This window comes from Moschus berezovskii, chromosome 14, assembly GCF_049115385.1.
Source record: "Moschus berezovskii isolate FMDL1 chromosome 14, NW_MosBer_1.0, whole genome shotgun sequence".
Taxonomy (NCBI): domain Eukaryota; kingdom Metazoa; phylum Chordata; class Mammalia; order Artiodactyla; family Moschidae; genus Moschus; species Moschus berezovskii.
Window position 1 is genome coordinate 61,054,684 of NC_142473.1, and position 25,434 is coordinate 61,080,117.

Below are 25,434 nucleotides of genomic sequence, written 5' to 3' on the forward strand. Positions count from 1 at the left end.
ACTCTTGAGAGTCCCTTATACTGCAAGGAGATCCAACCAATCCATTCTAAAGGAGATCAATCCTGGATGTTCATTGGAGGGACTGATGCTAAAGCTGAAACTGCAATACTTTGGCCACCTCATGCGACGAGTTGACTCACTGGAAAAGACTCTGATGCTGGGAAAGGTTGGGGGCGGGAGGAGAAGGGGACGACGGAGAATGAGATGGCTGGATGGCATCACTGACTCTGTGGACATGAGTTTGAGTAAACTCCGGGAGTTGGTGATGGACAGGGAGGCCTGGCGTGCTGTGATTCATGGGGTCGCGGAGAGTCGGACACGACTGAGCGACTGAACTGAACTGAACTGAACTGAGTGGTAAGACATCCTCTCTTTTTCCAGGTCTTATGGAAAATGAATTAATTCAGTCTTTCACCATTAGTATAATGACAGCTATAAATATACCAGAGATTACCTCTATCAAGTTAAGAAAGTTTCTATTTTTTAGTTTACAAATAGTTTTTTTTAAAATGAAAAACAGAACTGAATTATATCAAATGATCTGCATGTATTGAGATGATACGACTTTCTTCGTGTATGTTGACATGATAAAAAATCATTCATTTTTAAACTGTAAGCACCAACCGTGCACTCTCATGATAAAACTCCTTTGATTAAGATATGCTGTTTTTACATGTTGGATTTTGTTGAGGATATTTCAATCTATATTTATGAGGGATATCAGTCCTGAGGTTTATGAAAATGCCTTTGTTTGTTATCAGAGAAATACTGGGCTGATTAAATTACACTGGGAATTATGCTCTCTTGTAGGATTTTCCGGAAGATTATTTGTGGAATCAGTATAATTTTTTCCTTGTACAACCGTAGAATTCACTAGCGAGCACACCTGCATCTGGTATTTTCTGTTGAAAGTTTTTACACTACAATGTCAGTTTCTTTATGTATGTCTTTCTTTTTTTCTTATTGAGTTTTTCAAAAGATAAAATTTACATTTCAAGGCAGGACAAGAAAATTTAAGGATAAAATGCTCTTTCTCTGTCCTTTGGCCATCCTTCGCCCAACCCCACCCCTTCAGTGTGCAATGTGCTTCTGCCTTGAACATCAATAAGATCTCAAAGATGGGAATGCCTGCTTTACTGGAAACATGAATTTTTACTTTTTTTCTGATGCTACTAATGTAATGTCTTAAAAGATTAGCATTCTTTCTCAACTCTGCAAGGGTTCATGGTGACTTTCTGCTCACTTTATTTGTGCTTATCTGGTCTATTTATCTTTGGTGAAGGTTATGTAAAATGTCAGCATGTCATTTTTTTTTTTTTTGAAAAGCACTTGTTAACATTCAATTAATTTCTCGGCATGTGGCTTTAAGACACCAGGACACAAGCCCCATCTACATGCTTAATCTTCTCAGCTTTTCTGCTGAAAAATTTGGCTTTCATGATGACAGGCTGCTTTGGGAGCTTTCCCTTCTCCAGAACTTTGTAGTAAATTGATTGCACCACATCAGTAATAAGAGCAGCACCGGTCTTGTTCTTGGCAGCATTTACTTCGGTCTGCTCACTGACCAGTACTCTTGCCTGGAGAATCCCAGCGACAGGGGAGCCTGGTGGGCTGCCGTCTGTGGGGTCACACAGAGTCGGACACAACTGAAGTGACTTAGCAGCAGCAGCAGCTCACTGACTAAGGTCCACAATTTATCAAGGTCGACAGTGGGGCAGAAACTCTGGTTCCTCTTTTAGTGGTAATGCCTCATACCAACTTTCCCAGAGCATCCTGGGTGATAGCTGTCGAGTTGATCCTGTGGCGATGCATGCTACCCGCATTACCTTGGCCTCCTAGGTGTTTTCAGTGTTTGCCCATGTGGCTGTGGTTGTGGCTCATGTGGCCCCTAAGTTTCCGGGTCTTCCTTAGTCTGGATGGTATGTTGTCGGCCTAGATGAGAGAGGTCAGCATGTCATTGTGATGTATAATCTTTTCTTTTATCTCAAAACCTGTATGACTGTGCCTTGAACGTCAACTACTGGAACAGTTCTCAGAGCTTTTGAGAGTCTGTCTCCTGGTTACAATCCTCAAATTCTCTTTTTAAAAACTTGATTGTTAATTGAATTTTCATGATACACAGAATTGTTCCATTTCATCTAAATTGGCAGATTTATGCACAGGGACTTAAATACTACAACCATGCCTAATTTTATAACTGGATTAACAACTGGTTCTGAAAACTCTGAAATATATTTAGTTCTTATGAGTCAATATGAGCCAGCTCCACTATTCACTTTCATTATTACCTTTGTTAATGACTGGAGGGTCTGAATTGATGAACATTCTTTCATTCCTAATGTTTGAAATTTGTGTATTTTCTTTTTGTCTTGGTCAATTGACTAGATGTTTATCAATTTTGTTGATCTCTAAAGAATAAACTTCTGTTTCATTGATGTTTTCTATTTCTCTGTTTCCATTTCACTGATTTGTGCTTTTTATTTTTTTTCTCTTCTGTTTACTTCAAATTAAATTTGCTCTTCTTTTTCTAGCTTATTAAAGAGGAAGCTTACATTTTTGATTTGAGACCTTTCTTTCCTAAAATAAGCAGATAATCCCAGGAGTTTTTCTCCAGTCACTGCAGTAGTTGCATTCCACCAATTTAAAAAAAATTTTATGCATTTTTGGTTGTGCTGAGTCTTCACTGCTGTGTGTGGGCTTTCTCTAGCTGCAGCAATTGGGGACTACCCTTCTTTGCAGTGTGCAAGCTTCTCACTGCAGTGGCTTCTCATTGTTAAGTATATGCTCTAGGCGCATGGGCTCAGTACTTGTGGTACATGTGCTTAGTTGCTCTGTGGCATGTGGGATCTCCTCGGACCAGGGATCAAACCTTTGTCCCCTGCATTGGCCACTGAATCACCAGGGAAGCTCTGCCCATTTTAATATGCTGTATTTTTTTTGATTCAATGTAAAACATATAATTGCATATAATATAATATATAATTGCAATGTAAAACATATGCAATTTTCTCTGAGATTTCTCCCTTTTTTTCTATGGGTTATTTAGAGGTGTGGGGTTTTTGTTTGTTTGTTTTTTGTTTTAGCTTTTGGGAAGTTTTCAATTCTAAAAAAAAACTAAATCCAAATTCTGGAGCTTAAGAACTCAACAGATATGATGAAGAATGCATGAGACAGCATTTGAAATACAGAAATGGAAGAGAGAATAAATGAGCTGGAAGAAAGGAATCTACTAATGCTTCAGGTGGAAGAGGAGAGAGAGCTAAGATTTCTAAAATAGTTAAGAAACACTATGCGCAGTATCAGATTCATCAAGAAGCCAAAATACAGATAATGGGTATACCAGAATAAGAGAAGGAAAAAGGTGTCAGAGCATTTCTGTAAAGAAGTAATAGCTGGGAACTTCCTAAACCTGGACACACAAATCCATAAAGCTAAGATATCACCTTATCTCAATGCAAAATGACCTCCAAGACACATTATAATGAAGGTGTCAGGGTCAGTGATAAAAAGAAGGAACTAGGGGGAAAAGCTCAGTATTGCCCAAAGGAATAGGCCAGAAAAGAGTGGAAGAACATATTGAAAGTACTGAAAGATAAAAACTGCTTGTCCAGAATACTCTATCCAACAAAGTTATTCTTTTGATAGGAGAAATTCAGGCTATCCCAGACAAAAACAAACTCATAGAATAAAAAGAGATAGTTTCTACAGAGAAAATATAAAAAGGGAGGACAGCAAATTAAGAAAAATTGCTATCAACAGGAAAAAGACTATTTAATCTAAGAAAAAGATGTCCTATGCAAACCCCATGATACTCAGAAAACAAAAATCTAGAACACAGATAGTAAACATAAAGAGGAAAACTCAGCAAGCAATCATGGAAAAATCACTGATTTACAAAGTAAAACAGAAACACAAGAAAAAGAAACAATGGAGATATGAAACAACCAGAAAACAAAAGATAAATTTGCAGTAGTAAGTTCTTACATATCAACAATCATCTGAAATGTAAATAGACTGAACTCACCAATCAAAAGGCGCAGAGTGGCAGAATGGATTAAAAAATAAGACTGAACTATATGGTGTCTTCAGGACACTTGTTTCAGTTCTAAAGATACACACAGACTCAAAATGAAGGGACTGAAGATGATATTCCATTCAAATGATAATCAAAAGAAAGCAAGTGTAGTCATACTTACGTCCAACAAAATAAACTTTAGGGCGAAATGGTAACAAGGGACAAAGAAAGTCACGATGTAATGATAAAAGGGTTAAAACATCAACAATACATAACATCATAAATATTGGGTTGGCCAAAAGGTTCGTTCATTTTTTTCCCATAAGATGGTTCTAGAAGCACTTAGCTGTCTAACTTCATTTGAAAGAATTTTGTTAGATTCTACTGTGACAGTTGTTGTTCAGTTCAGTTCAGTTCAGTCACTCAGTCGTGTCTGACTCTTTGCGACACCATGAATCACAGCACGCCAGGCCTCCCTGTCCATCACCAACTCCTGGAGTTCACTCAAACTCATGTCCATTGAGTCGGTGATGCCATCCAACCATCTCATCCTCTGTTATCCCCTTCTTCTCCCACCTTCAATCTTTTCCAGCATCAGGGCCTTTTCAAATGAGTCAAATTAAGAAAAACTTTTTAAAAACTTATCAAAATTGGTGAATTTTTGTGTAGCTATTTTATTTCATTTTTAATGCTTCATAATAACATTTTTTATTATGTTGATTTCTGCTGTATATCAACATGAGTCAGTCGTAGGTATACATAGGTCCCTTCCCTCTTGAACTTCCCTTCCACTCCCATCCCATTCCATCCCTCTAGGTTGTTACAGAGCACTGAATCTGAGCTCCCTGAATCATACAGCAATTGTGTAGCCATTTTAATATGGAAGATGGAAAAAGCAAAATTTTCCAGCATATTATGCTTTATTATTTCAAGAAATGCAAAACACAACTGAAACACAAAAAAAGATTAGTGCAGTGTATGGAGAAGGAAATGGCAACCCACTCCAGTGTTCTTGCCTGGAGAATCCCAGGGATGGGGGAGCCTGGTGGGCTGCCGTCTGTGGGGTCGCACAGAGTCGGACACGACTGAAGTGACTTAGCAGCATGGAGAAGGTGCTGTGACTGATGGAACATGTCAAAAGTAGTTTGTGAAGTTCAGTGCTGGAGATTTCTAAACAGACTGGAGACCAACTGAAGTTAATAGTGGCCAAATTGAGACATTAATTGAGAACAATCAAAGTTATACCACAAGGGAGATAGTCGACATACTCAAAATAATCAAGTCAGGTATTAAAGATCATTTGTACCAGCTTGGTTATGTTTATTGCTTTGATGTTTGGGTTCCACATAAGTTAAGTAAAAAAGACCTTGAAAGTATTTCTGCATGTGATTCTCTACTTAAAACATAATGAAAGCATTCCATTTTTAAAACAAATTGTGATTGGTGATGAAAAGTGGATACTGTACAATAATGTGGAGCAGAAGTGATTGTGGGGCAAGCAAAATGAACCACCATCAGCCACACCTGGTCCTCATCCACAGAAGGTGATGATGTGTATATGGTGGGATTGGAAGGGAGTCCTCTATTATGAGCTCATTCAGGAAGACCAAACGACTAATTCCAACAAGTATTGCTCTCAGACCAACTGAAAGCAGCATTCAGTGAAAAGTATCCAGAATTAGTCAGCAGAAAATAATCTTCCATCAGGGTAATGCAAGCCTGCATGTTTCTTTGATGATCAGGCAAAAACTGTTATGGTTTGGTTGGGAAGTTCTGATTCAACTGCCATATTCATCAGACATTGCATCTTTGGATTTCCGTTGATTTTGGTCTTTACAAAATTCTCTTAGTGGAAAAAATTTCAGTTTCCTGAAAGATTGTACAAGGCACCTGGAATAGTTCTTTGCTCACAAAGATAAAACATTTTGAAGAGAGAATTATGAAGTTGCCAGAAAAATGGCAGAAGGTAGTGGAACAAAATGGTGAATATGTTGTTTAATAAACTTCTTGGTGAAAATGAAAGGTCCTTCATTTTTACTTAACAGCTTACGGAGCTGTTTGGCCAACCCAATGTTTAATAACTTGTTCTCACTACTCCTCTGAATTCAAGTACAAATTCTCTTTACTGAGTCACTGTGTTTCAGGGCAATGTAGTTATTTGCATAAACTGAATAAAAATACGTGCGCCTTTACACTGGGATATAACTGGAAAAACTGATTCTGTTGTAAAGGTCATATCTGAAGGATCATATCTGAGAATAAATGTCATTCAATCAAATATGACACGCCACCAGTCCCCACCAAGGACACATATATAATCAGTATCTGGAACCAATGCCTACGAGCCTTCCGAATAGGCAAACTATCTGGTGTCCCCAGTTGTACACTGGGGCTTCCCTTGTATCTGCCTGCAATGCAGGAGACCTGGGTTTGGTCCCTGGGTTGGGAAGATCCCCTGGAGAAGGGAAAGGCTACCCACTTCAGTATTCTGGCCTGGAGAATTCCATGGACTGTATGGGGCTGCAAAGAGTCCATGGGGTTGCAAAGAGTCAGGCATGAGTCTTGTACATTGAGTCAAGATGTTGTACATTGTTTCGGCATTACAGGTAAGAAAGATCAATGATTAGCAGGAAAAGGAAAGAGAAATTTACACATATTTGTAGCTATAGATGTGAAACCTGGTTCAAGTGAACTTCTAACTTTTAAAGTAGTAGTGAGAAAAAGAGCTCTGGAATGACAGGGACTATTAAAAGTGTAATTCTAGATTCCTTATATACTCTCTAGACAGAATCTCATTTAATAGCCTTAGTAGTTGTACAACACAATCTGACTCTAGATTTGCTGATTATACAAGGAAACTTATGTGTGGTAACCAACCCTTTTAACTGCACTGATGTAAATCAATAAAGCCAAATAACACAAATCACAATGAGAACAGCCTCTAAATAGTCTATAGAGTTTATTTATGATCACAAGAGGGGAACTAAATTATTCAAAACTCAGAAATAGGGCTTGTTGAACCCTCCAGTATCATGGTAGCACATTTTTTTCTTACCAGGCACACCTAAGTGTCATTTCTTAAGGGAATGTATCTTCCTTTGAATTAGGGACAGAGGAGCCCGGTGGGCTGCCTTCTATGGTGTCACACAGAGTCAGACACAACTGAAGCGACTTAGCAGCAGCAGCAGTGGTAGGGACAGACTATGTAAAGTTAGATGTTGACTTCTAGAAAACTGATAAAAGAGGAAAAGAGTTTTGTGTGGTAGAGATGCAAATGAGTTTTGATAGAGAAGAGAGTTCTAAAAGTAAATTTTATTGTCACAGAGTAACATTCCAGAGCTGTCATCCCTGTCATTCCAGAGCTCTTTTTCTCACTACTACTTTAAAAGTTAGAAGTTCACTTGAACCAGGTTTCACATCTATAGCTACAAATATGTGTAAATTTCTCTTTCCTTTTCCTGCTAGTCATTGATCTTTCTTACTGTAATGCTGAAACAATGTACATCATCTTGACTCAATGTACAAGAGTCATGCCTGACTCTTTGCAACCAAAACAACACACTAGATTTGCATCCAACTTAGCAATGAAATTTTAGTATTTCTTTGTGGCACTGAGTATTCGCATGTTGGTTTCTCACTTTTCTTTTGAGTGGGATTTGTCATCCTGCTTGTTCCCACATGAATAAAAATTTGTACTCTGCTTACTGTCTATATGCGTGAGAATTATATCTCTGTAATTTTGAAATTTATACTTTCACAAAAGGATATAAAAATGTTCCACACAAAGGGGTTTTACTGGAGAAACAGGAACTCAGCTCAGCTTCCAGAGACAACTCCTAGAATTTTTGTATCTATTTTTATTTCATTACCGATCAGATTAACTACTTAATTTTCACACGTAATCTCAAGAAAAACAAATGTACTAACAAATAATCATCAACTCACCACCATGTCAATCCATAACTCAGTTCAGTCGCTCAGTCGTGTCCGACTCTTTGCGACCCCATGAATCACAGCACGCCAGGCCTCCCTGTCCATCACCAATTCCTGGAGTTCACTCAAACTCATGTCCATCGAGTCAGTGATGCCATCCAGCCATCTCATCCTCTGTCGTCCCTGTCTCCTACTGCCCCCAATCCCTCCCATTATACCTATCCAAATGAAGAGAAACCCAGAGTACTCTTCACAAAGAAAACCAATTTTCTTTGGAAAATTATCCAAACATTCAAATCTTTAAAATTATGTGCTATCACCACATTGACCACCAGTGAATATACAGCATGCAAGAAAAGAAAACACAAACAAAAATAAAGCTGCTTAGATAACCATATTTGAACCTGAGGTTTCAGGATACTCCTCAGTAGCTAAAGCAATAGCAAAACAAAGCACAGCAAGCATATCATCTAAATATGCTAAAAAAACCTGTTAATCCTAAAAGAAGTCATCAAAATTTATTATAATAACATATCTAATCACACCACTTACCATGGAGACTTTTACCAGCCATACGTTACACAACAGATACAATAACAGCCTGTTCATCTGGAACACACATTAGACAAAATATCACCTATGACTAACTAAGCCAATATATGCATTTTAATAAAGCATCTCTAGTTTCTATGTGTCTATTTATTCAAGTATGATGAGACATGTACAAAGCCTACATATAGATACTTGGACTATCAGATTGATCCCACTACTTTCATATATGGAAATAGTGCTTATAGGCTATGCACTCATATGATAATAAGTATTCTGAAGTGATACAGTCATTGCAAATCAAGCTTTAGTTATTCCTTATATTAACACTAGTTAATAGAATGCATTTGAAGTGGATAAATTTACCCTCACATAGCTCTTTACTTCTCACTATTTTAACATGAAAAAAGATTAAATGGATCCTCTAGATTAACATTAGAGATAAGTAAAATTCCACTCCACCTAGTACATAATCAAAAGTATTTGAAAATTGTTTTCCTAATTACACAATTACATGATAAGAGAGCTATTAATATAGCTGCCCCCAACTATCTCTATCTTAGCTCTGCTGCCACAGGTGCTAGCAATATGAATGCTTGCTGTATGCCCTGCTCAGATATTTGCTGTCAAAATCAAAGACTCAAAATGAATACATCTGATTGATAAAACCGAATTCATGTAGATTCCCTCTGGACATATGATAACCTAGAAAATGTAAGTTTTGTTTTAACTTTCTTGAGAAGGCAGGCTTGGCTTTTATCACAGGCAAATTTGACCTTTTGTTTTACCTTTTTACAATATTCAGGATAATTCTAAACTCTCTAACTTGTTATTAAGCAATGCTATAGTCTCTTCATAACATATTTTCCTGATTATTCTCTCCATCTGTTTCTCCCATCTCCTCCCTACCTCTCCTTCCCTTCTTTCTTACACACACACACACACACACACACACACAAATATGTCTCCTCTTGCTCCAGTATACTATAATCTCTGAAACAAACCACCATCAATCCATCAATGCCCATGGTTCCTCTTAGTAATGATCTTATTTTAGTTCACATGATACCTTTGCATGAAATGTTCTCCAACTCTCTCAAGCAGACTCATTCACACGTGCATCAAAATTACACTGTACACAGTGTACTTATCTCCAGGAGCAGCATATGACCACACAAGAGGGAGTAAATGCAGATTTTTTGGGCCTTGGGAATGTGTCTTACCCATGAATCTGCAAACCATTTGCCTGCATTCAGAGTCGACAGGAAATCCCAATAAAAAAAGCTACTGTGTTCGTCGGAGGCGTTTGGCATGACTTCCAAGATATTGGTTGTTCTTCTCAGGTCATAATCATGCATGAGGAAAGGCACCTCATCCAGGCTGCATGCAAAGAGGAAAAATAAGAGAAAGGATCAGTAGATTGAATTCAGTCCTCTTGGCAGACAGGGTCTCAGAAAGCCCATCAAGGTCACAAGTCTTACTCCTACCCAATCTCAGCAAAGGTACCAGTAATTCATAGTTGATGGCAATATTTTAATGCCATAGGGATCAACCTTTTCTGGTGTATAATAATAATGTTTATGATGAAAGAATAACTTCTCTATCCATGAACTTTTTAGAATGGAGAGAAAGATACGTAGAGTAGTGACTTGAGAGTAAAGTGAATGGGGTGAGGATGGGGCAATGCTCTGTGGTCTTCACAGTCATAGAAAGTAGGCACCCAGACAATCTCCCTATGTTTCTCTGACCCATTTTCCAGCTAGGCACCTGCCAGAGTACTTCATATCCTAGACACTTCACATCAGGTCACATCATTAGAAAAGATCCTAATTTTGTTTTCTGAAGGTTTCCTTGAAGAATCTCTGCTTTTATGAAACTCTCTCTTCTTTTCTTATTAAAATACCTAAGAAGAGAACTTTGTAATGGTTATGAGAGAGTAACAGGGTTGAAACTTAGCATCCTTCCCATAAACAATTAGAAAACTGGACAAAATAAGGAAATAACCTTTTCAGTCAGTGGACAACAGTGAGCGCAGCATGATGGTCTGGGAGAAAAGGGAAACAAATAAACAGCCTCTACCATTCTCCAGGCTTTCTTCTTGCAGGTGAATACGGGGCTGTGGCACTAAGAAAAACTTAAAAGGGACCCAGAAATTGTGCTGAAATGAGAAAAAAACTAGATGAAGGAGCGGTCAAGACAGCTAGGCTTTGTGGACCAGAGTTCCACAGGAGATTGAGCTATGCTAAAAAGAAGACTGTAGGGAAATATGTAAAGATTTTCCTTCAATATATGAATAAATATCAAAGGATACCCTTGTGGAGTAAAATTCTTTGAAGCCTGTTAAGATCAACTTTGAGAAAAATTACCAGAAAATTCTAAGACAGTTTGGACAGCTTCTACTGGGTGTGTGAATGATTCAAGTTCCATCCAGTGAGAGTGCACAGATCTCAGTAATAACTCAGGCATTCTCTAGAGACAACAGAGGGCTACACTTCTGAAACAGGGATAATTTAAAACTAGAATGACTTTAGAACTTCCACTAAAGGATTTAAAAGCATGTCAATGTATGGAAATACCACTACAATATTGTAAAGTAATTAGCCTCCAATTAAAATAAATAAGTTTATATTAAAAAAAAGCAAGCCTCCAAAGAATCTTCAATCAACTGCATGCTACAAAAAGTCTAAAATTCTTTCAAGGAGAAGAAGAAAATTTACTACCCAGTATGATAAAATCAGAAAGTCCAGCATGTAAACAAAATTTATATGACAGGTAAAGAAGGAAAAAAATGTACCTATAACCAGGAGAAATTACCCAATAATGGCAAACTTGGAAAGGAAAGAGATGGTAAAATTAATAAATAAGGATGTTAAATGATACAACACATAAATATAAGTGATGTATAAAACAGATGTAAAGGAAAATATGAACATAATGAAGACATAACTGTAAGAAATAAAAAATAAAGGGAAATTCCAGAGCTGAAATGAAAAAGTTTCATGGAAACGAAAATTCAATAACTGAATTTTGCTACTGAATAATAACTGAAATGAAAATTTCATTGGATGAAATTATTAAAAGATTAGGTATTATAGATGATGTAAAGATCACTGAATTTGCAGATGTAGGACTAGAATTTATCCAAATTATATATGTGTGATTGGAATCCTAAGAGGAGAGGAAGAACAGAAAAAAAAAAGTCCGAGGAAATGAAAATTTTAAAAAAATCTCCAAAACTTTATAAAAATTATGCACCAATATATCCAAGAATATTAATGTATACAAAGAAGGATAAATATAAGAGTACACATACACATACCCACATTAAGAATTATTATAGTACAACCTGTCAGGTTTTCAATTCTTCCAAAATCACAAGACACAAAAAATAGGAAAGTACAGCCCATTCAAAGGCAAAAAATAAATCAACAGAAACTGTCCCTGAAAAAGAGCTGATATAAGATACAGTAAATACATTAAATAGTAAAGATACTCAAAGAACTAAAGGAAGCTGTAAAGTTTAAAAAAGCTAAATATGAATAAAAAGAATAATAAAGAGATTAAAAAAAAAAAAGAAACCAGAAAGAAATTTTGGAGCTAAAATGAAGAAGTGAATAAAAAAATTGACTAGAGGAAGTCAAAGGCAGATTAAACCAGGCAGAAGAAAGAATCAGTGACCTTGAAAATAGGACAATACAGTCCTATTTTTGAGTCTGAGGAAGAGAATAAAAAAAGATTACAGAAAAGTGAACAGTCTAATAAGGTAACACAGACACCAAAGCTAGACAAGCACTACGAAAAAGGAAATTACAGATCAATATCCCTCAGGAACAGTGATGCAAGACTCAACAAAACACAAGAAAATAGAATTTAGCAGTATAATAATAGGAATATAAACCATGACCAAGTGGAATTTATTCTGACATGCAAGAACAGTTCAACATATCAAAATCCATCAACATCATATACCACATTGATAGAATAATGAGGAAAAAATGACCATCCCAATTGATGCAGAAAAAGCATATGACAAAATTCTATACCCTTTCATGATAAAAACACCAAACAGACTAGAAATAGAAGGAAACCACTCCTAGGACTTCGCTGGTGGTCCGGTGGCTGGGACTCTGTGTTCCCAATGCAGGGGGCTGGATTTTGATCCCTGGTTCAGAAGCTAGATCCTGCATGCTGCGATTGGGAGTTCATATGCTGCAACAAAGTATCTGGGATGTGGTAACTGGGGATATTGCATGCTGTAATGAAGATCAATAAAGGGATGGAGCAAAAGCAAAACCAATACCCAGTTGTGGATGTGACCGGTGATAGAAGCAAGGTCCGGTGCTATAAAGAGCAATATTGCATAGGAACCTGGAATGTTAGGTCCATGAATCAAGGCAAATTGGAAGTGGTCAAACAGGAGATGGCAAGAGTGAACATAGACATTCTAGGAATCAGTGAACTAAAATGGATTGGAATGGGTGAATTTAACAGATGACCATTATATCTACTACTGTGGGCAGGAATCCCTTAGAAGAAATGGAGTAGCCATCACGGTCAACAAGAGTCCGAAAGCAGTACTTGGATGCAATCTTAAAAACGACAGAATGATTTCTGTTCATTTCCAAGGCAAACCATTCAGTATTACAGTAATCCAGGCCTATGCCCCAACCAGTAACGCTGAAGAAGCCGAAGTTGAACACTTCTATGAAGACCTACAAGACCTTTTAGAACTAACACCCAAAAAAGATGTCCTTTTCATTATAGGGGACTGGAATGCAAAAGTAGGAAGCCAAGAAACACCTGGAGTAACAGGCAAATTTGGCCTTGGAGCACGGAATGAAGCAGGCAAAGGCTAATAGAGTTTTGCCAAGAGAACGCACTGGTCATAGCAAACACCCTCTTCCAACAACACAAGAGAAGACTCTACACATGGACATCACCAGATGGCCAACCGAAATCAGATTGATTATATTCTTTGCAGCCAAAGATGGAGAAGCTGTATACAGTTAGCAAAAACAAGACCAGGAGCTGACTGTGGCTCAGATCATGAACTCCTTATTGCCAAATTCAGACTTAAATTGAAGAAAGTAGGGAAAACCACTAGACCATTCAGATATGACCTAAATCAAATCCCTTATGATTATACAGTGGAAGTGAGGAATAGATTTAAGGGACTAGATCTGATAGATAGAGTGCCTGATGAACTATGGACGGAGGTTCGTGACGTTGTACAGGAGACAGGGACCAAGACCATCCCCATGGAAAAGAAATGCAAAAAAGCAAAACAGCTGTCTGAGGAGGCCTTACAAATAGCTGTGGAAAGAAGAGACGTGAAAAGCAAAGGAGAAAAGGAAAGATATAAGCATCTGAATGCAGAGTTCCAAAGAACAGCAAGGAGAGATAAGAAAGACTTCCTCAGTGATCAATGCAAAGAAATAGAGGGAAACAAAAGAATAGGAAAAACAAGAGATCTCTTCAAGAAAATTAGAGATTCCAAGGGAACATTTCATGCAAAGATGGGCTCGATAAAGGACAGGAATTGTATGGACCTAACAGAAGCAGAAGATATTAAGAAGAGGTGGCAAGAATACACAGAAGAACTGTACAAAAAAGATCTTCACGACCAAGATAGTCACGATAATGTGATCACTGACCTAGAGCCAGATATCTTGGAATGTGAAGTCAAGTGGGCCTTAGAAAGCATCACTAGGAACAAAGCTAGTGGTGGTGATGGAATTCCAGTTGAGCTATTTCAAATCTTGAAAGATGATGCTGTGAAAGTGCTGCACTCAATATGCCAGCAAATTTGGAAAACTCAGCAGTGGCCACAGGACTGGAAGAGGTCAGTCTTCATTCCAATCCCAAAGAAAGGCAATGCCAAAGAATGTTCAAACTACCGCACAATTGCACTCATCTCACACGCTAGTAAAGTCATGCTCAAAATTCTCCAGGCCACGCTTCAGCAATATGTGAACTGTGAACTCCCAGATGTTCAAGCAGGTTTTAGAAAAGGCAGAGGCACCAGAGATCAAATTGCCAACATCCGTTGGATCATGGAGAAAGCAAGAGAGTTCCAGAAAAACATTTATTTCTGCTTCATTGACTATGCCAAAGCCTTTGACTGTGTGGATCACAATAAACTGTGGAAAATTCTGAAAGAGATCAGAATACCAGACCACCTGACCTGTCTCTTGAGAAACCTGTATACAGGTCAGGAAGCAACAGTCAGAACTTTACATGGAACAACAGACTGGTTCCAAATAGGAAAGGGAGTGCGTCAAGGTTGTATCTTGTCACCCTGCTTATTTAACTTATATGCAGAGTACATCATGAGGAACTCTGGGCTGGAAGAAGCACAAGCTGGAATCAAGATTGCTGGGAGAAATAGCAATAATCTCAGATATGCAGATGACACTACCCTTATGGCAGAAAGTGAAGAGGAACTCAAAAGTCTTTTGATGAAAGTAAAAGAGGAGAATGAAAAGGTTGGCTTGAAGCTCAACATTCAGAAAACAAAGATCATGGCATCTGGTCCCATCACTTCATGGGAAATAGATGGAAAAACAGTGGAAACAGTGTCAGACTTTATGCTTTTGGGCTCCAAAATCACTGCAGATGCTGATTGCAGCCATGAAATTAAAAGACGCTTGCTCCTTGGAAGGAAAGTTATGACCAAACTTGACAGTATATTAAAAAGCAGAGACATTACTTTGCCAACAAAGGTCCGTCTAGTCAAGGTTATGGTTTTCCCTGTGGTCATGTATAGATGTGAGAGTTGGACTGTGAAGAAAGCTGATCGCCGAAGAATTGATGCTTTTGAACTGTGGTGTTGGAGAAGACTCTTGAGAGTCCCTTGTACCGCAAGGAGATCCATCCAGTCCATTCTAAGGGAGATTGATCCTGGGTGTTCATTGGAAGGACTGATGCTAAGGCTGAAACTGCAATACTTTGGCCACCTCATGCGACGAGTTGACTCAGTGGAAAAGACTCTGATGCTGGGAAGGGTTGGGGGCGGGAGGAGAAGGGGACGACAGAGAATGAGATGGCTGGATGGCATCACCAACTCTGTGGACATGAGTTTGAGTGAACTCCGGGAGTTGGTGATGGACAGGGAGGCCTGGCGTGCTGTGATTCATGGGGTCGCGGAGAGTCAGACACGACTGAGTGACTGAACTGAACTGAACTGAATGAAGGTCAAATATACTGCAAGCCACAGCTAAGACCTTGTTCAGTTCAGTTCAGTTCAGTCGCTCAGTTGTGTCCGACTCTCCGCGACCCCATGAATCACAGCACGCCAGGCCTCCCTGTCCATCACCAACTCCCGGAGTTCACTCAAACTCATGTCCACAGAGTCGGTGATGCCATCCAGCCATCTCATTCTCTGTCGTCCCCTTCTCCTCCCGCCCCCAACCTTTCCCAGCATCAGACTCTTTTCCAGTGAGTCAACTCGTCGCATGAGGTGGCCAAAGTATTGGAGTTTCAGCTTTAGCATCAGTCCCTCCAATGAACACCCAGGATTGATCTCCTTTGGAATGGACTGGTTGGACCTCCTTGCAGTCCAAGGGACCCTCAAGAGTCTTCTCCAGCACCACAGTTCAAAAGCATCAATTCTTCGGAGCTCAGCTTTCTTCACAGTCCAACTCTCACATCCATACATGACCACGGGAAAAACCATAGCCTTGACTAGACAGACCTTGGTTGGCAAAGTAATGTCTCTGCTTTTTAATATACTATCTAAGTTGGTCATAACTTTCCTTCCAAGGAGTAAGCGTTTTTTAATTTCATGGCTGCAATCAGCTTCTGCAGTGATTTTGGAGCCCCCCAAAATAAAGTCTGACACTGTTTCCACTGTTTCCCCATCTATTTCCCATGAAGTGATGGGACCAGATGCCATGATCTTCGTTTTCTGAATGTACAGAAAATTCTAAGATTACACATACACAAAAGAAAACCAATGAATGAATTCAGTGAAGCAGCAGGATTCAAGTCAACACACAAAAGTCAGTTGCATTTCTACATACTAAGATTTGAACAATCAGAAAAGGAAATTAGAAAAGCAACTGCATTAGCATCCATTTAGCAAAAGAATAAAGTACATAAGAATCAAACAAGGAGGTGAAAGATGTATATAGTGAAGTCTAGAAAACATTACTGAAACGAAGGTTAGAAGACACATATAAATGGAGATAATCCCATGTTTATAGACTGGAAGACTTCACATTGTTATGATGTCAATACTATCCAAAGCAATCTTACAGATTCAGTGCAATCTATTGACAAAATCTCAATAACATTTCTTTTAAGAAATAGAAAATTCAACATAAAATTCATAAGGAATCACAAGGAATCCCAAACAGCCAGAAGAACCTTAAAAAAGAAGAACAAAAGTAGAGGACTCACACTTGCTGTTTAAAACTTACTATGAAGCAACAGTAATCAAAATAGTATGGTACTGCCATAAAGACAGACAAACTAATAAAGAGGCCGGAAACAAAGCCTCACATATATGGTCAAATGATTTTTGACAAGAGTGCCAAGGCCATTCAACAGGAAAAAGACATCTTTTCCACAAATTTTTCTGGGAAAACTGGACATTCACATGAAAAGAATGAAACCGGACCTTTACTTAATACCATATACAAAAACTTGGATGAAAATATAGGGGAAAATCATGACATTGGATTTGGCAATGATTTTTTTTCTACAATGACAAAAGGTAGAGGCAAAAACAAACAAAAAATCAGACGATCTGGCTTCATGAAAATAAAAAATTTATACATCAAAATATACTACTAACAACCTAAAAAGGCAACCTGTAAACTATGAGAAAATATTTGCAAATCATATTTGTGATAAGAGATTAATGTCCAGAATATAAAGAGAACTCCTAAATCTCAGCAACAAAAAAACAAACAACCTGATTCAAAAATGGGCAGAGGACTTGACTACAAATCTGTCTAAAGAAGACTTGACTGGCTAATAAGTATATGAAAAGAAGCTCAACATTATCAATCACTTGGGAAATGCAAATCAAAATTATAATGAGATGCCACCTCACAAAGATTAAGATGGTGCTATCAAAAAAGCAGAAACCAACAGGTTTGTTGGTGAGAATGTGGAGAGACTGGAACCCTTGTACACTGTTGGTGGGAACTCACGTGGTATAGCCACTTTGGAAAAGAATAATAGCAATTCCTCAAAAAATTAAAAATAGAATTACCATATGACCCAGCCATCTCACTTCTAGGTATACACTCAAAAGACTGAAAGCAGTATCTCAATGAGGTATGTATGTACCCATGTTCATGACTACATTATTCACTATAGCTAAAATTGGAAGCAACAAGTGTCCATCAACTGATGAATGGAGAAGCCAAATGTAGTATACACATACAGTGGAATATCATTCATCCTTTTTAAGATGGAAATCCTGCAATATGCTACAACATGAATGAACTTTCAAGACTTTAAGCTAAGTGATATAAGCCAGTAACATACAGAAAGTACTGTATGATTCTACTTACATGAAGTAGTCAAAATCATAAAGGAAGAAAGCAGAATGGGATTGCCAGGGTCTGGGGCTGAGAAGGAGGAGGCATTGGGAAGTATCATTTAATGGGTACAGTTACAAGATATAAAGAGTTTTGGAGATGAACAGTTGAAGTTTAGGCAACATTAAAAATAATATATGTTTTATTTATTTGTTTTTATTTAATTAAAACTTTTAAAAAATTAATTTATTTAATTGGAGGCCAATTATGTACAATATTGTAGTGGTTTTTGCCATACATTAACATGAATCAGCCATAGGTGTGCATGTGCTCCCCATCCTGAACCCCGCTCTCACCTCCCTTTCCGTCCCATCCCTCAGGGTCATCCCAGTGCACCAGCCCTGAGCACCCTGTCTCATGCATTGAACCTGGACTGGCGATCTGTTTCACATATGATAATATACATGTTTCAATGCTATTCTCTCAAGTCATCCCACCCTAGACTTCTCCCACAGAGTCCAAAAGACTGTTCTTTACATTGATGTCTCTTTTGCTATCTCGCATATAGGGTCATCATTACTATCTTTCTAAATTCCAAATTAAGTAACTGGCAAAGAATTAATCTCAAAAATATACAAGCAGCTCCTGCAGCTCAATTCCAGATAAATAATATATGTTACAACTAAACCATACATTTAAAAATGGTTAAGATGGTATATTTTATGTTTTTTATTTTTGTCACAATTTAAAAAATTGAAATAAAAAATGCCACCACAATATATTCACTTGGGAAACCAACACAGATGACATTTGTTTTCTAGGTGAATAAATATGTCTCAAAGTGGAAAGATGAAGAATTTAATGTACATGTGTTTAAAACATTCATATCTGTTATTACTACTGTGCTTAAGAAATTGTTGGGCATTTAGTATTTCAGGTAAATTTATATCTTGGCCTAAGTTACCTTTGTAACTCCAATTTAAAATGTGAAATAGATCAAATGACCTAGAATATGATTATAAATTAAAATCTCACTATATTTATAAAATGATTTGAAAGATATAAAAACATTTAAGTCTATATAGTAATTCATTTAAATTGTTAGACTTATATGAACTACTTAAGTATTTTGAAAAGACTGAAATCAGACTACTGGAGTACCTAAAAAAGAAAATATTTAAAATTCATAACTGCAGTTTAAAACATCTAAAATATTTAATTAACTAAAAAGGGCATTAACTATTTTTCAAAAGATCTAAAAAATATTTAAAATGTTAGACTTATAGATAAAACATAGGCAGAACACTTTTTCACATAAATCCAGCAAGATCCTCTATGACCCACCTCCTAGAGTAATGGAAAGAAAAATAAACAAGTGGGACCTAATTAAACGTAAAAGCTTTTGTACAGTAAAGGAAACTATAAACAAGGTGAAAAGACAACCCTCAGAATGGGAGAAAATAATAGCAAGTGAAACCAGAGGGATGGGATGGGGAGGGAGGTGGGATGGGGGTTCAAGATGGGGAACACATGTACACCCGGGGCAGATTTCATGTCAATGTATGGCAAAACCAATACAATGTAAAGTAATTAGCCTCCAATTAAAATAAATAAATTAAAAAAAAGAAACTGACAAAGGATTAATCTCCAAAATATACAAGCAGCTCATGCAGCTCCATACCAGAAAAACAAACAACCCAATCAAAAAGTGGGCAGAAGACATTTCTCCAAAGAAGACATACAGATGGCTAATAAACACATGAAAAGATATTCAATTTCATTCATTATTAGAGAAATGCAAATCAAAACTACAATGAGGTTCACCTCACACTGGTCAGAATGGCCATCATCAAAAAATCTACAAACAATAAATGCTGGGGAGGATGTGGAGAAAAGGGAACCCTCTTGAACTGTTGTGGGAATGTAAACTGATACAGGCACTATGAAGAACAGTATGGAGATTCCTTTAAAAACTAGGACTAAAACTATGATAAGAGCCAGCAATCCCACCACTGGGTATATACCCTGAGAAAACCATAACTGAAAAAAACCCACATGTATCCCATGTAATTGACAGGACAATGTTGACTCATCACAGGTCCTCATTAAATAATAGATCCTTCTCTCTCTTCCCACCTCTCTCTTACACACACACACACACACACCGTAATAGCTGTTATCACTGGCCATTCCCCAACACTTACTATTTTAGACCTCTGAGGATTTTATTCATTTGTACATTTTAAAATTACCACCCATGTCACTTTCAAATCTAGATCTGTCAGCTCTAACCTCTCAACTTTGTGAGCATATTACATCTCTTGTTTTTCTTCCTTTCACTACTTATTATCTGTTATCTTCTCATTCTAGCTAAAATATAAGAAATGAAAAACAAAAGAATTATTGTCTCCTTTAAGTTCTTGCCCCCAGAAGCATTTCCTAAAATTCACTGACCATGTACACATACACACATGTACAAATACTCAATAGCTAGGACAAGGAGCAACCTAGATCCATTGACAGTTGAATGGATAAAGAAGTTGTGGTATATATCCACAATGGAATATTCCATTCCGTTCCGTCACTCAGTCGTGTCCGACTCTTTGCGACCCCGTGGACTGTAGCCTACCAGGCTCCTCCGTCCATGAGATTCTCCAGGCAAGAATACTGGAGTGGGTTACCGTTTCCTTCTCCAGGGGATCTTCCCGACTACTCAACCATAAAAAGAATGCATTTGAGTCTGTTCTAATGAGGTGGGTGAATCTAGAACCTGTTATACAGAATGAAGTCAGTCAGAAACACAAATATATATTAATGCACATATACGGAATCTAGAAAATTGATACTGATGAACCTATTTGCAGGCATCAATCGAGATGCTGACCTAGAGAACAGACTTGTGCACACAGTGAAGAAATGAGAAAGTGGGGCAAATTGAGAGAGCAGCACTGAAAAATATACATTATAATATGTAAAATAGATAGCCGGCGGGAATCTGCTATGTGATGCGGGGAGCTCAAATCCAGTGCTCTGTGACAACCTAGAGGGGTGGGATGGGGTGGGAGAGGGGAGGGTGGTTCAAGAGGGAGGGGACATATATATACATATGGTGATTCACATTGATGTATGGCAGGAACCAACACACACTGTAAAGAAACTATCTTACAATTAAAAATAAACTAAAAATGTGGGTCATAAGGCAAGTAATGTTTAACTTTATAAGAAATTGCCAAACTATATTTCAGAGTGGCTACAATATTTTAAATTCCTCCACAATATCCTTGCCAGTATTTGCTAGCCAATATTTTTTCCAATCATTATAATTGTGTGTAGTGATATATTATGATGGCTTTAATTTGCTTTTCTCTAAGAATTGATGCTTTTGAACTGTGGTGCTGGAGAAGACTCTTGAGAGTCCCTTGGACTGCAAGGAGATCCAACCAGTCCATTTTAGAAGAGATCAATCCTGGGTGTTCATTGGAAAGATTGATGCTAAAGCTGAAACTCCAATACTTTGGCCACATCATGCGATGAGTTGACTCACTGGAAAAGACTCTGATGCTGGGAGGGATTGGGGGTGGGAGGAGACGGGGACGACAGAGAATGAGATGGCAGGATGGCATCACCAGCTCGATGGACATGAGTTTGAGTGAACTCTGGGAGTTGGTGATGGACAGGGAGGCCTCGCGTGCTGTGATTCATGGGGTCGTGGAGAGTCGGACACGACTGAGCGACTGAACTGAACTGAATGATATTGACCTAACAAGAGGCTTCCCAGATGGCTCAGAAGGTAAAGTGTCTGCCTGCAATTGGGAGACCTGGGTTCCATCCCTGGGTCGGGAAGATCCCCTGGAGAAGGAAATGGCAAACCAACCCAGTACTCTTGCCTGGAAAATTCCATGGATGGAGTATCCTGGTAGGCTATAGTCCACTGGGTTGCAAAGAGTTGGACATGACTGATTGACTTCACTTTCTTTCTTTATGGACCTAATAGAAGCAGAAGATACTGAGAAGAGGTGGCAAGAATACACAGAACTACACAAAAAAGATCTTCATGACCCAGATAACCATGATCCTGTGATCACTCACCTGGAATCAGACAGCCTGGAATGTGACATCAAGTGGGCCTTAGGAAGTATGACAATGAACAAAGCTAGTGGAGGTGGTGGAAATCCAGTTAAACTATTTCAAATCCTAAAAGATGATGCTGTGAAAGTGCTGCACTCAATATGCCAGCAAATTTGGAAGATGCAGCAGTGGCCACAGGCCTGGAAAAGGTCAGTTTTCATGTCAATCCCAAAGAAAGGCAGTGCCAAAGAATTTTCAAACTATTGAACAATTGCATTCATCTCACACACTAGCAAAGTAATGCTCAAAATTCTCCAAGCAAGGCTTGGAGGCTTGGGAATGTGTATGTGAACCGTGAGCTTCCAGATGTTCACTCTGGATTTAGAAAAGGCAGAGGAACCAGTGATCAAATTGCCAACAACAGTTGGATCATCAAAAAAGCAAGAGAGTTCCAGAAAAACATCTGCTTCATTGACTACAGCAAAGCCTTTGACTGTGTGGATCACAACAAAATGGGAAAATTCTTGAAGATGAGAAAACCAGACCACTTTACTTGCCTCCTGAAAAACCTGTATGTAGGTCAAGAAGCAACAGTTAAAACTGGACATGGAAACAGGCTAGTTACAAATTGGGAAAGGAGTATGTCAAGGCTGTATATTGTCACCCTGCTTATTTAACTTCTATGCAGAGTACATGTGCGAAATGCTGAGTTGGATGAAGCTCAAGCTGGAATCAAGATTGCTGGGAGAAATATCAATAACAGATATGCAGATGACACCATCCTTGTGGCAGAAAGTGAAGAGGAACTAAAGAGCCTCTTGATGAAAGTGAAAGAGGAGAGTGAAAATATTGGCTTGAAGCTCAACATTCAGAAAACTAAGATCATGGCATCTTGTCCCATCACTTCATGGGAAATAGATGGAGAAACAGTGGAAACAGTGTCAGACTTTATTTTTTGGGCTCCAAAATCACTGTGGATGCTGATTGCAGCCATTAAATTAAAAGATGCTTACTCCTTGGAAGGAAAGTTATGACCAACTTAGGTAGCATACTAAAAAGCAGAGACATGACTTTGCCAACCAAGGTCTGTCTAGTCAAGGCTATGGTTTTTCCCATGGTCATGTATGGATGTGAGAGTTGGACTGTGAAGAAAGCTGATCGCTGAAGAACTGATGCTTTTGAACTGTGTTGTTGGAGAAGACTCTTGAGAGTCCCTTGGAATGCAAAGAGATCCAACCAGTCCATTCTAAAGGAGATCAATCCTGTGTGTTCACTGGAAGGACTGATGCTAAAGCTGAAACTCCAATACTTTGGCCACCTCATGAGACGAGTTGACTCACTGGAAAAGACTCTGATGCTGGGAGGGATTGGGGGCAGGAGGAGAAGGGGACGACAGAGAATGAGATGGTTGGATGGCATCGCTGACTTGATGGACATGAGTTTGAGTGAACTCTGGGAGTTGGTGATGGACAGGGAGGCCTGGTGTGCTGTGATTCATGGGGTCGAAAAGAGTCGGACACGACTGAACGACTGAACTGAAAGACATGAGAGCAATCTTTTATCATTTATAGCCAAAGATACCATGTTCTTTCCCCCTGTTCATCCCAGACAACCACTGATGTATTTTCAATCATTTAATTTTATGATTTCGAAAGTTATATAAGAAAGAAAACATAGAGTATGCAACCTTTAGAGACTGAATTTTTTTCATGCAGCACAATTCCCATGAGACTCATCCAAATTGCTGCATGCATCAATAGGTCATTCTTTTTTATTGCTGAGCAGTATTCCACTGGGGCGTCCCTGGTAGCTCAGCTGGTAAAGAATCTGCCTACAAGACAGGACACCTCGGTTCAATTCCTGGGTCAGGAAGATCTGCTGGAGAAGGGATAGGCTACCTACTCCAGTATTCTTAGGCTTCCTTGGTGGCTCAGCTGGTAAAGAATCCACCTGCAATGTGGGAGACCTGGGTTTGATCCCTGAGTTGAGAAGATCCCTAGGAGAAGGTAATGGCTACCCACTTCAATATTCTGGCTTGGAGAATCTCAGGGACTGCATAGTATTCCATGGTATGGATACACCACATTTGACCATTTACCTCTTGAACAAAAATGGTGTTGTACAGATGTTGCCCATTATAAATAAAACTGCTATGAACATTAATGTAAAGGTCTTTGTGTTAACATCAAATTTTTCCTCCTTCTGGAATAAATTAGTAGTACTGTAATTTCTGGGTTGTATGGCAAGTACATATTAGGTATTTTAAGAAAGTGTTGAACTTATCAGAGCAGCTATACCATTCGACATTTCTTCCAGTAATGTGTGAGGGATCCGGTTTATCTAACATCATTAGAAGATATCACTATTTGTTAAACTTAGCCATTCTGATCAGTGAGTAGTGATTTTAGTTTTAGTTTTCATCTTCTTAATATCTACTAAAGTTGAATATCTTTTCATGTGCCTATTAGCTATCTGTGTATTCTCTTAGGAAAAGTGACTGACCATTAATTTTGTCCATTTCTGAAATATTGTTCAGAATATTTTTTGTGCTGTTGAGTTGGACAATTTCCTATATATTCTAGATATATGTCTTTTGTGAGATACGTATTTTACAAATATTGCCTTCTCATCTGATACTTTTCTTTTTATTCTCCTCACAAGGTCTTTTTACAGAATAGAAGTGTTTTACTTTGAGTTCCCATTTATGAGTTTTTTCATTTCATGGACAGTGCTTTTGGTATAAAGTCTAAGAATACTCTGCCAGTCCTAAATCCCAAAGATCTCACCCTCTTTGGTTTTCTAAATATTTTGTAATTCTACATTTTGCATTTAAATCCTAATCAATTTTGAGTTTCTGTGCTTTTTTTCCTCCCCTAAACCATGAGGTTTAGGTTGAGGGTCACTTTTATTGTATCTGTTGTCCAATTTCTCTAGTACTATTTATTTTTCTTTCATTGTTTAGTTTTTTTCACTTATATTCATTATGGTAAAATATATAAAACATAAAAGTTGCCATATTAAAACCATTTTTCATGTTCAATTCAGTGGTACTAGATGCATGCACAGTGTTATAGGAATGTCAACACTATCTGTTTCAAAACTTTCTATTAGCACAAACAGAAACTCTGTAACCGTTAAGTAACTCACCATTCCTCAATTCCCCTAATACTGGTAGTTTTAATTTACTTTCTGTCTCTAGGAATTTGCCTATTCTAGATATTTCATATACACAGAATTATACTTTATCTTTTTATTTCTAGCTACTTTCACTTTAGCATATTGTTATCAAGGTTCATCTGTATTATAACATCCTTGTTGTTGCAGACCTTATTAATTTTTATGGCTGAATAATATTCCATTACACACACACACACACAC

General features: G+C 38.1%; 1 protein-coding gene and 1 pseudogene across 1 annotated transcript in view; both read right to left on the reverse strand.

The window, feature by feature from the left end:
- Window positions 1-25,434, reverse strand: part of GDPD4 (glycerophosphodiester phosphodiesterase domain containing 4) — a 100,111-nt gene that overhangs the window by 49,092 nt on the left and 25,585 nt on the right. The window contains exon 10 of the mRNA XM_055422433.2: window positions 9,721-9,877. Within this exon, the coding sequence (XP_055278408.2) occupies window positions 9,721-9,877 (157 nt within the window). The remainder of the gene's footprint in view (window positions 1-9,720; window positions 9,878-25,434) is intronic.
- Window positions 1,365-7,966, reverse strand: LOC148775648 (large ribosomal subunit protein uL15 pseudogene; annotated as a pseudogene).